Raw genomic sequence first — 15,784 nt, 5'->3', positions numbered from 1 at the left:
TGAGAACCAGACAGAATTTTAATGTACTTTTAATAGGCAAAAGATCATTAAGGGCCCAGGAGGAGGGGGGAAAGAAAGGAGTTCCCTGACATAGGAACTTGTCCTGGGACCTCAAGGTAGAAGAAGGGAATTTCCTGGGACCAAGAGGTTCATCGACTGAGCGAAGACAGTAGATCTGTGAAAGCCTTTTTTTTTTTTTTTTTACCTAGAGCAGCATCAGCCCTACATGCTGTGGTTAAGGCTGTGCTGTCAAGTGAAATAGTAGGATTGTTCTTCCTTCTCCTTGTCCATTTCTTGTCTGTGCTTTTTCTTTCCCTTCCTGGCAGGTGAGCTGAAACAAAACATCAGCTTCCCGCCACTCTACAGAGGAAGAAGAGATGTGTGCATCAGTGCTGGAGTAGCATGTCTAAATCACACAGCTAAAGCTGCTCCACTGCCAGGGGCCAAGGTCCCTTGCTGACTGTTTTCTAGGCAGGGTTTAAGGTGTCTATTCAATTTCTTTCTATTAGCAAATGAGTGTCAAGCACCCCGAGACCCTGCATGTGCTTGTACTTTAGTTTCTACAACATGCTATTGCACCTGCAACTGGTTTCTGACTTATTTGTACTGTCTGAAGAGGAAGGGAAGTTGCAAGGTGCTGTACTGTCTTCAGCAAGTGACTTAGACTCTCTCTCTGCAGGTGACCAGAAGAAATATCCGAGGGAACCTGCAGAACTGTTCTACTTTATCTTTGGTGAAGGGGCAGGAACTCATGGTGCATGCTCTCGGTTGCCCAGGCTGTCAGTGGCCTGGTGTGTGACAGACCTGGGCTGTCCTCACACTCATATTAACCTGTGAGATGTGCCTAAAGCTCCACACTGTGCCTTCTCAGCTTGGGGTAACATGGAATGGGCCAAACAAGGTATGGCTTCATGATATGGTCATGTGATCAAGACAGAAGAGTAGAAGACTGATGGAAGAACATTGAGCAGGAATAACTCTCAGTATAACTGACTTTCAGCAGGTGGGGAAGTTACATTAGCCCTGTAAACCAGGCTACATCCCATACCCAGCTATGGAGGCCTGTGGTAACACTCTTTCCTTAAATACCTGATGTTCAGATACTTCCAGGTTGTCTGAAGTGGGCTATTGAGGCACGGTGTTCCTATGGATTGCTGCACTTACCTGTTTTTTTACAGTTGCCTGTGATCTTTCCAGGATCTTTTGCAATCTTTCCTCCTCCTCCTGCCTCTGTTGTCTCAGCTTTTCTCTGAGCCATTCGAAGGAAGTGAACAAAGGATGGGTTAAGTGTGACGTGCAGCTGTGCTGATCGCGCTTTACACGTGACATCAACATCTAATGTTGCATCTTACATCTAACAATGAGACCACCAGAGCAAAGGGGTTTGGGAGGGGTGAAAAAAGCATGTCAAGCTTTGCAAAATGGAGCTGTCAGACTTGTTCTGTGTTACAGATATGCCCTGGCTCATGTGAGTTAAGCTCTGCAGTTGACCAGGACGTTCACCAGCTCTGTGAGTGATGCTTATTGTGTCTTAGTTTTCACCAAGTCTGTGAGGCAGAAGTGTGAGTAGAAGAGGTTTACATATGTTTACATCCACAGAGCTGTATTTTGCCTAAATGGGCACAGTGGATGCAGATACTGTTAACTTGCTCCAACTCCTTATTGAAATCAAGTGCTGGAACAGCTCAAGCTATGGAACACCGTAGGGGAAGGGAATGGGATCCTTAACCTTATGATCTTTAGGAGAATTTTAAATGCCCTTCAAAGGTTTGGAGTGGGGTTTTTTTTTGTCTGATTGGTTGGTTTGGTTTTTTTTTTTGGGGGGAGAGGATCAGATTCCCTCCCGAATTCTTCATCTCCAGAGTAGAATAAATGTGTCTTATTTCTTTTGTAAGTGTGCAAAACTGTTCACAGAACATCAGGAAGAAGCATCACACCCTTTCTACTACAAGGGTGAAGAAAGTTGTAGAGGAGAATAAGTAGGAGAGAACCGTTACTCTTCTGGCTTTAACTCCTCACCCTATTTTATTTTCTTTATTTTTCTCTGCTGGATCTGATTCACCTGAGAATATCCAGATATAATCAGCTGTTCATTGCATCTTTGCTGTTTGTGAGGGGAAATTTCATGTGTGTAACTGAGCCAAAAGGAATGGGTCTCATCTTGGGAGCTATATTTATTGTGTTAATATGCTAATATTTCATTTAATAATAGAAATTAATCTTCAGAGTTTTATAGAAGAAACATTTGAAAGCCAGCAAATGCCCTCATGTACCTATTGAAGCCTGACAAAACATCAGGGCATGTCAGACTTTGTGTGAAATAACTACAGGGGAGTCATTTTCTATTTAATCAGTTGAAATACTGTTACTGCAAATCATCTTCTTAAAATGATGATTCTCCTCATTGATTCTGGTTTTGGTGGGATTTTTTTGTGGGGTTTTATTTGTTATTCTTCCAGATTTTGCCCTTTCCTATTGTAGCTTCCAGATCTTTTCTAATGCAGCGGTGGACTGATGCTCACTGATCAGGAAATGCAAGTAGTATGAATGTGAAGTAAAATGGAGTGGACTGGCCATGTGGGCTTTCAGATCACTGTTACAGTTTCCTGGGTTGATCTGACAAATTAGGTCTTTCCGTGGCTTTGCTTTTGGCTGTCAACAGAAGCCTCATTAAAAATAGAAGCCTCATTTCCAGAAGAGAGTTTTATCTTACCTTAGCCTCCATTCTTTTTTCTTGGCTTTCTGAGCTTCTTTTAACTTGTCTGGTGGGATTCTCTCCAGGTTGGCTAGTAAACCATTTAGCTGGTTTTCTATCACCATTAGCATCTCCACTGTCTGCAGGTTTGTCTCATTTTCTCCAGTGCAGTGGCGATAGACTTCCATCACCTTTTTGTTCAGGCTTGTGAGCATTTTGTCCTAGAGATGAGAGGAGGCATGGTGGTGTGGTTTAAGCCCAGCTAGCAACTCAGCATCACACAACCACTTCCTCACTCTCCCTCCCCAGTAGGATGGGGAGAAGAATCAATAAAAAAAGAGTAAAACACATGGATTGAGATAAAAACAGTTTCATAATTAAAATGAAAAAAAAGTAGTAATAACAGTAATGTTAATAACATTATCAAATAAAACTGTGATGAGAACAAAGAGAATGAGAGAAAAACCCCAAAACTACAAGTGATGCCCAATGCCATTGCTTACCACAACATCCCTCCAAATGCACAGGGAGTCACTTTCCCTCAGCAAGACTCAGTTGCATGTCTCCTGGTTTGCTTAGTACCAGTGGGGGACAGATGATATGGAGCCATCCTTCCATTGGCCCCATCATCTTGGCTTTGCTGTGGCCTGGGACAGGTTACAGCTGCCCACTTGCCTCTGTGAGCCCTATTCCCGCCTCACAACAGCTGCATATGCATGGAGCAACACATTTGCCCCAGTTTGCTGGCTCACCAGTGCCCCAAACCCACCTTTGCTGTAGCTCCATTGCTGAGAAACAGTGGTGATCCCTCCCCAGTGCAACCCCTTGCCTGCTTTTTCCACAGGATGGATTTGGCTGGTGGAGAGGAACAGTTTATGTGCATCTAGAGGTCCCTTCCAACCCCTCTCATTCTATGATTCTATCTGATTCTATGGTAACGTGATGGTAGGATGTACCTGGTCATCAGCATTGCCTTCCACAGAGGAAAGGAGCTGAACTTTCAGCTTCAGATCTGCTACTCTCTCTTCTTCCTTGGCAACCGAGGCTTTGAGGGTGACTATCTGCTGTTTCAGCTCTGCTAACTTCTTCTTCCTAGGCCAGAAAAGAAAGAAGATACTGTGAAAAGGCACCTCAAGCACAGCACTGTCTTGCTCTGCAGCCTGGGGCCGTCCCTCCTGCTGCCGGCAGATGGGGGTATTGCTTTGTGCCATTTCGGGGAACTTGCACCCACAGCTCTCAGAGCAGCGAGAATTTGCCTTTGTTCTCTTTTTTTCTGGAATAACAGTTTCCCTGCCGGTGTGGGGGAGGGAAAAGTAACACAGCTAAACATTCAACAGTTTTGAATAAGTCAATGAGAGAAGTAGAGTTAAAAACTTTCAGAAGGCTATAAGCTACATATTAAATGGGAATATGTGTGTCTACCTGCCATTGAAATACTACATTGCAATTATCAGAGAATCATAGAATGGTAGGGTTGGAAGGGACCTTCAGAGATCATCTAGTCCAACCCCCTGACAAAGCAGGTCCACCTGCCACCATTGCACATAAGCTATCAACTGGCTTCCTCTTGAAAGGCTTTGTATTGGGTCAGAAGAGGTGCTGGTCTGGATCACTCCAGGACATGCCTTATTTCTTCCTTTGATCTTTATGAGAATGACATGATACTTCTGGCTTGTGTCCACTTCAGGATGTTAAAGGCATCAGTTCCACGCCCATGACTTGATAACTAGGGAATTAGTCTCAAGCTCAAGTTCTATCTCCTAAATTACATAGATGGGATACTCTTCTAGGAGCTCACAAGTTAGTGATTTGAGAGAGAGACTCTGTGTTATGTGCTATGTGAACAGCATTATGTGTGGTCTGCAGCATGCATCCTGATGGCCAGGTGTTAGTGGGGGAAGATGGGCTTGGCAGTGTTGAGTGGGTCAGTGGTTGGACTCAATGATCTTAAAAGTCTTCCCCAATTGTAATGATTCTGTGTTTGAAAGCTGGGACACAGGGACCCTGTCTCACCGCTTTTAGGGTCACACTTACATGCTTTCATGTGTGGTGATGAAAGTGTGTTGAACCTTGTCCAAATCTTCTTTAATTTCCTGGGAATTCTGGGTGAGGGACAAGTTCTCTTCCTTCAACTCCGTGAAAAGAGACAGCAGTTTTTGAGGATCAGTAAAGTAGAACTCAGCCTCCTGGAGTGGAAAGTAAATGTGATGAGTTTTCATCCTCCTCTAGCTTCTTTTTCATTGAACTACTTGGAGATTGGTCTGCACCAGCCTCAGGTATTCAAATGCTCTCCCAGGTAGGGAGGTCTGTGACTATCCATGTACAACGTCTCCCACCTTGCTCCTCCCACCATGTGCATAGCCTTACGCTGCCTCAGTATCTCGCTCCCCAGAACAACTTGCATTTTGGGCAGTAAAAAGTAGTGCAAACATCTGTGAAAGGGAAAACTTCCATTTCAGACATAAACCAATAACTTCACTAATTTCAGATCTCCCATTCTATACCTGCAGGATGGCAAGCTTTGAGATGGTGGTAGGCTTTTGGCAAGTGGAGGAGTTAAGTTAAAAGTTAAAACTAAGGCATATAGAATGCATGTTGCTAAAACATGAATGTTTATGAATCTTGAAGTGTAGATCTATAATTAGTGGCTATAGTAACTCCTCAATACCATAATGAATGGTTAGAAGGTGAGAGAAATTAGTCCCATCTATAAATGACACAGGACAAACAGAAAGTGTAAATATTTCAACATGAGACTTCTGACCTCGTCTTCATCTGAGCAGGTTTCACTTTCTCCATCCTCCAATGAACTTCTGAAAAAAGCATTTTGTGTATCAGGCCCTTAGAGAAATGGTAGCTCAAAGGAGACCCTTCCAGTGAATTATTAACACTGCTGTTGTGCTCATACACACGTTTGGCCCTCCATGGCTGTGGGCTCTTTGGGGATCGGGAGGTGCCAGGGGTCACACAAACATGCAGGGCAGGGGCTAGGTCTGTCTAAAAACAAGCTGCCTTTTGAGCTGCTCCAGGCTCTGCTCCATCAGCCTGAACTGAGGGTGGTGATCCAAATGCTTTTAAACTCAATGGGAAGTTTTGGCTTTTGGGCAATGAGAAGGCCAAGGTAAGAGTCATATTCGAAGGCTCAGGCAGCAGCTCAGTGAGCACAGACAAAGCCTTGTGCTCTTTGTGGGATGTACTCCTAAACATCATGTAGCCACCATGAGAGTCTGCAGTTTTTGCCTGCCCTGTGAGAAAGTTGTAGAGTGCTGCTTCCTCTGCACAGGCTGTTGCCATTAACCAGCAGTGCCTCTTTCTTCCCTGCTCAGACCCAGGAACAAGTCAGCACAAGGGTGGAAAGAGCAAGGCAAGAGGTGCCTGACTGATAAGGGCAACAGAGCCTACTCATCACCTTAGCTTGCGTCTGTCACCCTGTGCCATAGAGGGGTGAAAAGCCTCTGTTTGCAGTATCTTAGTGCCAGCCTCACTTGTGTCTGCATCGCTTCTGACACGTGGCAGCAGGCCTGTAATTGCAGCAGCTTCATTTGAAGTGGCACGTGTCAGGCCTGCTTGGGAGAAGCTGGCACCTGCCATGTGGTGGTGATCAAATGGTCCTGTGAGCAGCAACTTGCTTCAAGTACGTCTATTTCATAGCCAGATGTTTTGGCCTTATGAGACTCACCACTCACTCATGGTTTGCTTTTGCAGGCAATTGCTTTATTTACCTCAAGAAGCTGGAGCTGGTCATACTTGTCTTATATTGCCATCTGCCCCCCCTTCTCCGAGGCTGGCCCTGCCTAAGCCACAGCAGTCACTGCAGTGAGGGTCTGCTCTGGCCCTGGACCTTCATGAACAGCAAAACAACATGCAGCTATTTGAATAGTGGCTGTGACCAACTCTGGAAAGTAGTGTCTTGGCCACAAAAAAGCCACAGAGAAGCTTTGCTGCAGGACAAGTGCCCAAGGTCTACGATTTCTCTTGGGGTTACATCAAGGCACAAATTCTTTGGGCAAGGCTCTTAGCAGAAGATCTGAGGATGGAGCTCTGTTGGCGTAAGTACAGTTGTACCTACTTGCACACCTGGAGGCTTTCTACTGGTATTTTGATTTGTTACAATAAGACCCAGCTCTCAGTGTTCTCGCAGCAAAGGTGAGGACTAGGTTTCCCCTGTACTGACTCCTAGACAGTTGAATGCTGTCTTCAGTACTAAAGTCTGTTATTCTTAGGTTCACAGAACTTAAGTTCCATGATTCTGTTGTTTGCATTAGCTTGTACTTACAGTTTTCTTGTTGATAGAGGCTTCAAGAAGTTTTTCAGCTCTTGCCTGATCTCATGTAATGACCTGAGATCCAAACTTTTTGAAGACAGCAGGGAACTTGGCACATCTATACAACTGCTGCTGCAGGGACAGTCAGCATTTGTCCCGGCTGTCAGAGCCTGACCTGGAGACAAGAAGAGAGGTACACTTAGAGCAAGAGGCTGTCCCAGTGAGGAGTGGGTAGCTCTTCTCTGGCACTCACCTGGCTCTTTGGTGACGTGAGGTAAGGCACTTTCTTGGTCAGCTTTGGATACTGTTTTCAAACCTTTTTCCTTTGTGTGTTTTTTACCATGTTTTTCCTGCCACTCTTTGGGACATAGTTGATAGAGGAAGTCCCTGTATGTCTCGTACTCCTGCAGAGTATTCTTGAATCTGGATATGTCACTGGGTTGAGAGAAGTAGACAGAGTTTGTTATCAAGGAGGAAAGCCTCTGTTGGAACAGATTCTTTCTAACTCTTGGTATTAGCTTTACCTAGAGAAGGGTCAAGAGGGCACATGTCTTCCCAGACGTGTAAAGACAAATACCTGTGTGTTCTCTGTGATTCCTCACATGGAAGCTGTCTGGTCACATCTCTGTGGCCAGATCCTTGCTATGGCTAGTTTGGGAATTTATACTTGAAAATGAATGAGAAATCTTGCCAGCTCAATTCATAATGGGAATTACTGGGGGTTTTTTGTCTTTTCCTAGGTCACCATTAAAATGTATTACTTAGTTTCATTTGGATTATAATCTGGGACTAGGCAGTTAATTTGAGGTTTGGAATATTTCTACTACTAAAAAATAGCATGAAAGACTCATTGAATTGTTTTGGAAACAAAGTCAGCATCTGGGAAACAAAGCTGAAAAAAATTGACTCTTAAAATTGTACAGTTGTAGAAATATGTTTCCCTGGTTCCCTTTTTCCCCGAGAGATGTGAGAGTATAGCGAGGGTAGGGGCTGTTAAAGGCTGAGCAGCAGTGGTGTGCAGTGTGTGTTACCTTTGCACATTCCCTATTTGGGAAGTGGTTGCCCGAATCTCTGTTATTTTCTTGGTCTTTGCTGTGAGTTCTTTTTGAGCACTAGGGAAGAATGCATAAACATAAACCATGAAACAATTTAGCAGTGAGTAGATAGTGAATTGAGGCACATAAAAAGAGAAAAAAGATGGGAGGAGCACAAGAAATCTCTCTTATAGATGTATCCCTAGTGATGCTTGGGCCCTGCCTGAAGGCCTTGCTTGGAGCAAGAAGCACATGGTGTCACAGTGATGCTTTCAAGTTAAGGCCTCCCTGTTCGGCTGCTGCTGAGCATCAATTGCTACTCTGCACTTGTGATATCTGTAATGGCCCAAAGTCCTCAACTCACTTCACTTAGGAGACTCTTCCTGCTGTAGAGACAGGGCAGAAGCATGTCCCTCTTGTAAGGATGTTGTGAGAAGAATGGGAGCGGTGGGATCACAGCAGGTTCCTTGCCGTAGCCAAATCAAGGGCTTTTACAATGAGGGGATTCTCCAGCTATTGTTCTCCTTCCTGTCTTTCATTGAATGTGTGAGGAGAAAACATCATCAGGACTGTAACTCTGGGCAAACTCATACATAAAGTATTTGCTAGCCAAAACCCTGCAGACCCTGCCAAAGACCCCCTCTCTCCAGTGCAAAGGAGCACGGGGGTGGTTCCATCACTGTCATTACATTTTCAAGGCTTGCACAGAGTTTTTATATTTCTCCTTCAGGAACTCATCAAACATGGCAACATTCTTCTCCAGGTAGTGTTCAGCCTTCTCCAGTTTTCTTTCCTCCTTCTTTGCTGTATTCTCCATCCTTTGGATCTCATCTCGCTTCACTGCCTTTGCATACTGAAATGAACCCAAAAGGCACACAGTCACACTGGTTACTTGATTTTCAAGGTGTATTGGTTTAGCTTTGTTCTTAGTTACCTTACTACCTTACAGCTGTTGGCAGAGAGGGGAAAGATTTCAAACCAAGGTATGTGTCTTAGTGCAAATGAGGTACATAGAGGCCAGGAGACATTTCAGAAGTAACATAGCAAATAAGCAGTGAAATTAAAGACAGAATCCACAAGTCCCAGCACTGCATCAACTCCTGTCTGACATTGATTCAGTTGTGTATGGCACAACAACAGAGGTGAATAATGGGGATATTCCAGCACAGGGATCCCTTGTTTAGAGGTCAGAATGGCTCCCAGCTATAGTTTGTGTATAGGACAGCAAAAGCCAACAGATGAATATCTCTCTGCATCTCACAAATGGAATAGTTGCAGTGCTGCTACTGGATGGTGTGAATGATCTGTGTTCCTTTCTTTCTTGGCTGGGGATTGGTGGCCAATAGGCTGTGAGTGACTTAAACACAAGACTTGGACAGTCAGTCCATGCAGACTAAGGTGTGCCACCTTGGTGTGACCTCCAGGCAACGAATCTCAGGGGAAAAAAAGCCAAACCAAAGCAACACAGGGAAGAGTCATTAAATGAGCAGAAAGTTAAAGCCAAGTACCTCAAGTAAAAATATCTCTCTTCTGTCATTTATGGAGTCATGCAAGCTCTGCTTTTCTAATAAGTAATCTGAAATTAGATGTAAAGTTGGTAAGACTAAAGAAGGAAACATGGCCAAGGCAAAACAAAGTGAATGTGTGGGCTGCTGTGAGCATGGATGTGGTTGGTATTGGAGGCAGCAATACTAATTATTTTATTATAGTTTTGACCTTGTTTAGGATTGGTGTTATGTGGACTTTTATGGAGCAAACCCAGGTAGAATGGAGTGAAGAATCTGGTTCTTACAAAGGTCAGTGTCCTCTAGGCATTAATGACAGAGTTACTCCTCATACCAGAGGCAGAAAATTTAGATACTCATCCACTAAAATCCAACTTTAGGTTAGCTTAGTAGAAATGTGTCTATGGCACAAGGTCCTGCAGACTCTCATCTGACTTCCAGCTGATTGTGAGAGCTCCCAGCTACTGTGAAGGTCACAGAGGATGGTGGAACCCAGGCTGCTGAGGTGACACACGCTCCACATGTAAATACATGAGATGGAGATGGCCCAGTACACAGAGGTTAGCAAGATGCAGGATATAACTATTGTGCCTGCAAGAGCTCACCAAAGTCAGCTGAAGCTAATGGCTACTCCCTCTCCCTCTTTGGTTTTTGCTTTAAGCTTTTACCCAGCTGAGCAGCATCCCTACAAAGATCCTGTTCCCTACCTTCTTTTATGGCTGTCTTCCATATAAGACTCTGCTGAAGAGCTTTCAGTCTCTCTTCATTTGTTGCCTGTTTTCTCTTCTCCTCTTCTTCTTCCTTTTGGAGAGCTTTCCTCAAGTCTTTTTGCTTTGCTTTTATTTTAGTAGAGTAGGTCATTTTCTCATGGACTTTCATGGTCTTCATCCTTTCACGTTCCTATGAGAAATCAGTTATGTGTACAGCTTGTGTGCATTGCTGTGGTTTTATAGACATGAGTGGTTATTCACAGAGTAGAAATCTGCAGGTTACTGATACCCTGCTAGAGGCATGTTTGTCTGGTGTATCTGACTAGTCTCAGTGATATTCTCTTGAGGTAATTGAAACACTTCATTTTTTTTTCCCAATTTGTTCTCATTAGCTTGTCGATTTGTATTCAGCATCCAGCTACCAGTTGTGCCAGTTTGTACCTACTCAGGGTTCTCATCTTTCCTTCCTGGATTATTCCTGGGAGAGAATGGAAATTTTCAGATTCATCCTTGAAGTTCCTTAGTAAAAGGGAACAACAAGACAGCCCACACTCAATACCAACACAGTCCAACCTGCACAAGGGCATGTAAACCAAGTTCAGATTGAGAGGGTTTATTAAAATATGCTCCAGAGCTTTCTGGAGAGTAAAAGATTGTTCACATTCAGTCCTTTCACATGGGCTGAAGTGTATTTCTTTGCTGTCTGCACAGTTTGGATATGGGTTAGGCTGAGAACATCACTCAGCAGACATCCTCAGTGCACTTCATCATAAGCCCTTCCCCATACTTAAATAGTGACCTTCAACCCAAGTGAAAACCAGACTACAGCAGTCATCAATGGGAGGTGAGGAGGCTTGCTTAAACTTGTTTGGAGCCTTCTTTTTGTGACTTAGAAACAAAGACCTCTTGCTTCTACACTGCTGCCTGGATTCTGCAACCACGTGCAGCAATCAGACCTCTCCATGTCACAACCTCTCCACGACTTCTCATCCCCTTTGGATTGCATGCCCTAAGGAAAGTCCACAGCAGAAGTGAGAAAGAAAGAGACATCGCTGAGACACATCTCTGTTCTGGTGGGCTGCAGTTCCCTGTCTTATGGAGAGAAACCTAAGGTATAAAACCCGTGTTGTCCTTCCTAGGGCATTTTGTTGCATTTTGTTGCAGTTCAGCAGGTCACATCGAACATTGGACTACAGCTTCTCAAGCAGAAAGCTAAGCCTGTTGAAGTGGAAGGCAAGAGATCTTGCTGCAAAGCTTTATGTAGAAGTCAACTCTAGCAGCAGTCTCAGGTGTCTCCTCCAGAAACAGGAAGGAGTGGTGAATCCACCTTGAAGTAAGTAAATAAAGTGACAATATCTAGATTTTACCCTAGCAACCTGCAAGCCCGTGCTCAAACCTGCTCTTGGTAAAGTTAACCTCTCATTATAGACTTCGGTGGACTTGAAGCTGATCTGGGAGAACCTCTGCTGACTTTGGCAGCTATTATTTCACTCACACACTATATTTTGGCGTGACATTGATTGGTTACTTGCCCTGGTGAAGTGTTTGTGTGTACATTGGCCTAAAACATGTGTACATACCTCCTTAGCCATTTTCTTTTCCTTGTCCCCCATTGAGAAAACATCGGTATCCGGAGGAACTGTGAATGGGTTTTCTGTTGTGTTTTCTCCATCTTCTTCTGAGCTTTCTGCAAAAGGAATGGATGAGGATGTAGAAGATGCAGGGCAGAACACCAGGATGTGGTGCAAAGTGATTCTGATCTGCTGCATCAGGCTCAAAGGGTGGGCAGCTGTGCTGACAGCTGTGAATGCTGAACAATGCTGAATCAAGAGCGAGGAGCTGGATAGGGCTTATAAGAAACCAGTGACATAACCGAGACCTCTGTATTGTTTATGTCACTTGACCACATCTACCAAACAAGTCAGGATTTCAGGCAAGGATTAGTCTGGAGCTATTTTACCCATCTCATCTGATGGTGGGCAGAAAAGCCTGAATTCAAGTTCCTCCTCTGACCTAACAACAGGAAGCTGCCAGAGCAGCTTGTAACCTTACCTGAGAGCAGAAGCTGAATTTCCGTCTCAGATTTGAAAAAGAAACTTCTAGATGTTGACTCTGTGAGTAGAGATGGTGTCTTTGACCCTGGTCCAAGGAAAACCATAAACAAATCAATCAGCTGGGACCTGCTAGTAACTGATGCAGTAGGTTTTACAGCCATGATGAGGTCCATAGGCTTCTTGGATCTCAACCACTGAGACTTTTGTGTCTGCAGGAGTTACCAAAAAGCTTCAGTGAACAGGAAAATATTTGTGTTCTGACCCCAAAATGGAAGTGTTCACCCCTGGCTTATGTGAAAGCTGTGTAGAACATAGTCCTCCTTACACAGGCACTGATGGGAAAGCAAACACAAAACAATTTGTAGATACAAGCAACTCGAATTCCTTGCCTCTTGTTCTACCCTCAGCTCCAGTTCTGATCCATACCCTTGCTTTTTCATCTTCCTATCACTGGTTCACAAGCAACATTTTCTCTCCCTGAAGCACTTACCAGTAATTGCTTCAGTGCTGTAGCTTTCTTGTGATAAGGCTGAATGATTCTTGGGCAGCACAGACATGCTGTAGGGAACTTTGTTGTGTTTGATTTTAGGCTGGCAAACTGTTGAAGGTTAGTTTTTTGTTGCTACGAATCCAGTCTCTTTTTGTAGTCCTTGCTATGGGTCCTAGGGGAAAAGACATAATCATAGTGATCTCACTTACAAAGAACAGATAGACCATTGTTTAAGTTATACTTTAATCAACAAAGGCAGTAAGCTGGGTCCAGTGAGATACTAGTTCAATTGATGCAGTTCTGCTGCTGAGACCATTCCTGACCTGCCCTGGTATGAAGCACAGCAGAAAATACTCTCTTCCATTTGCACTACTTTTAAGGCCATTTCAGAGCACCATTTTTACTCTGAACAACCTCCAGTTTTTATGTATTTTGAGCTAAACTCATCTGCCTTCATTTCTATGCACATCCTTGGTGTTTTTTGTTTCTGCAGCTGACCAATTAGTTATCTTATTCTTTGGAGGTGCTAAACTTTCACTGTTGATGAGACAGAGAGGCTGAGGGAGAATTTAGGCTGTTTCAATACATCCCAAATGTTTTCTCTCTCCTTTTCACTTCTCAGAGTGTCTTTTCCAAAAGCCTCTTTGGTTGCTTAGATTTTATGTCTTTCTGAACTTTACATAACTTAATGGGGTATTTTTTTTCTAGAGGTTCCTCATCAGTGTCCTGGAACAACATAACCCCTGGAGATGATGTGAGTTTTGGAGAAAACCCCAGTAGGGCAGGGGTTGGAAGGCAGTCAAACACCTGCAGTTGAACACACTGTGAAATATGCAGAGGAGCTGCAGCAAACACCTGGATGTGCAGCCCTCTTGGTGCACATCTTGACTTCTGTAATCTAAAACCCTTCTCATAAAAACCTTCGTGTTCATGTGGTTGATTTAAATTCCTGCTACAGGGAACAGGACTGAAAAGCAGGACTAGACAGAGGATGCATATGGAAAGTAAGATAAAAAGTGCTTTGGAACATAATTTTAGCAGAATGTAGGGATCTGTTTTTAAGATTAACTTATAAATATTCATTTTATCAAGGTAATTTTTGCTTCAAATTGTTGGGATTTTTTAATAGATTGTTTGCATATCACTTTGCAAATAATGCCAAAAGCTACAGAAGTGCTGGTTGTGCTAATTATTATTATTAAGCTCAATAATGCAAATAAAAATATCACTTTGTTGCTGGAATCAGTGGGCATATATTCCACTACCTCTGGCATTTTTATATTTCAGTAGCTACATACCAACAGCCAGTACTGTGTGAGTTGATAGATAAGGCATTCATGGTTTTCAGTCACCCAAGCAATTATTCAGTGCTTTCCCCTAGCATCAAGCTGCTGTGAAGGAAAAAAATATGGCAAAGTAAACATACAAGCAGTTCTAAAATATAAACCAGTAAAATCTATCCACCATTGTCCTAGAGCAGTGCAGGAGCATATGTTTTCTATACTCAGATGATTTAAAGGATACCATCGTGAGCAGAGAAGGCTTGTTGTGCTCACTGGGAAACAACTCCAAGTTTTGAGCTACAGAACAATTCTTCTGGGACAGATATGTCCCATTTCTCAATACACATCCCTCCCTGCTGGAGAAGGAGATGTGATTTCTCAGAGACACACCTCTGCTTGTCTGAGAGACACTGTGATGTCACTACCAGGAAAATAAATTGCTGTGATTGCCCTCAGCCCTTTAATTTTTGGTTTCTCACCTAAAAGAGAGCTCCTCCGGCACCTCTCCCCAGGGGACTGTGGTCAAACAGGGACTTAGAGGACGATGTGGTGCAGCTCAGCTCAGCTCTAGTCTTCTGCCTGTCTCTTGTTTACACTCCCATGGAAACCTGCATGAGTGTTGCTCGGCAGCGTCTGGCCCGCCTGCATGGGAGAGATGTATTGCTCCCTTCTGGCATTAAGCCTGGATTCTCTGAAGCCAGGACAAGTGTCCTGACCCAGATGGAGCAGAGCTGAGACAGGTGGGTTCTCCCAGAGCCTGACCACCATGGGAGGCTTCCCAAAAATTCACTTGCCTGGCTCCAATGTGGGCACAGCAGTGAGTCTCCTGAGCAGGGAACTCACCTGAGCTCAAACCAGACATCAGGATGGAAAAGGAAGGAAAATTCTGTGGTGTGAGAAGTCTCCCTGGCTTGCTGGCTTCTTTACTTATTACTTCAGTCTGCATACCCTGGGACTTGTGTATTTAACTCCATCTCTGCAAGATGAGCAGGGGGTTGCAGAAATGGGAGCTGAAGCCCCCGATTGTGGAAATGACTGTCATGTCTCATTTCTCAGGTTCTGCCTTGCTCTTTCTGTTTGTAAAGTCGGAACAGTCACAGTTTGGAGACAACCTGTGAATGAACAGTCATTTACTGGAGGTTCCACAAATCAGTAGTGTTATGGAAACCCAAAAGCCACCTTCCAAAATATCATATCATTCTAAAGATGATTTGATAAAATATCCATTGAAAATAGTGATATGTTTTAATAAAGGAAGAGATCCTCAAATCTCCACATTTACTCTTTTTCTGAGAAGACCAAATCAGTTCCAAATGGATTGTGTTCTTCTCTAGGCTTTTTAGGCTATTAATACAGTTGCAGCTTTCTGAAATAGCAATTTCTGTCATGTACTGATAGGTTCCCAAACAGCTTTCTCCATCTGAATAACTCACACAATAAATAGCACGGTTTTCTGTAAGTGCAAACTCCCATTTGATTGTTACAGTTCTTTTCTGTAATTGCTGATTATCAAGAGACTGGATTGAGGCAACAGAAGGAAAATGCTTATATGGGAAGAAATTTCTCTTTATTCTGTACATGAATGCTTTGATTTTTAGCAGTGATGCAGAAAACAGTAATGCTATCTTTAGTATGTTATGGGAAATTTCCCAAATGTACTGGGGTGTATGTGTAAAAATGAGACTACAGAATAATTTTCAGTATTAAAAAATAAATCAGGAGTAAATTGTCCTTAAGATGCATTTTTCT

The 15,784-nt window shown here is 43.5% G+C and overlaps 1 protein-coding gene across 1 annotated transcript; it reads right to left on the bottom strand.

The window, feature by feature from the left end:
- Window positions 1-249: 249 nt before the first annotated feature.
- Window positions 250-12,819, bottom strand: CFAP100 (cilia and flagella associated protein 100). The gene is made up of 14 exons (XM_062008675.1): window positions 12,753-12,819; window positions 12,261-12,347; window positions 11,789-11,895; window positions 10,206-10,398; window positions 9,502-9,569; window positions 8,683-8,846; window positions 7,991-8,071; window positions 6,972-7,394; window positions 5,460-5,508; window positions 4,730-4,881; window positions 3,652-3,787; window positions 2,714-2,916; window positions 1,165-1,249; window positions 250-360 (listed from the first exon to the last, which is right to left on the bottom strand). Exons 1-14 carry the CDS (start codon window positions 12,817-12,819, stop codon window positions 250-252), a joined length of 1,926 nt encoding a protein of 641 aa, XP_061864659.1.
- Window positions 12,820-15,784: the final 2,965 nt, after the last annotated feature.

Source organism: Colius striatus, chromosome 15, assembly GCF_028858725.1.
Source record: "Colius striatus isolate bColStr4 chromosome 15, bColStr4.1.hap1, whole genome shotgun sequence".
NCBI classification, from domain to species: domain Eukaryota; kingdom Metazoa; phylum Chordata; class Aves; order Coliiformes; family Coliidae; genus Colius; species Colius striatus.
Note: the sequence above shows the minus strand (reverse complement) of the source record. Positions and strands in the feature narration are given on the sequence as shown.

What these genes read in the sequence shown, in the direction of transcription:
- CFAP100 (XM_062008675.1), bottom strand. Translation starts at nt 12,819, where the DNA reads ATGTCTGTGCTGCCCAAGAATCATTCAGCCTTATCACAAGAAAGCTAC. An exon ending in AAAAGAAAATGGCTAAGGAG is followed by an intron (nt 10,399 to 11,788) that starts GTATGTACACAT and finishes GATTTCTCATAG; the next exon opens with GAACGTGAAAGGATGAAGAC. An exon ending in CAAATAGGGAATGTGCAAAG is followed by an intron (nt 7,395 to 7,990) that starts GTAACACACACT and finishes CTCTCAACCCAG; the next exon opens with TGACATATCCAGATTCAAGA.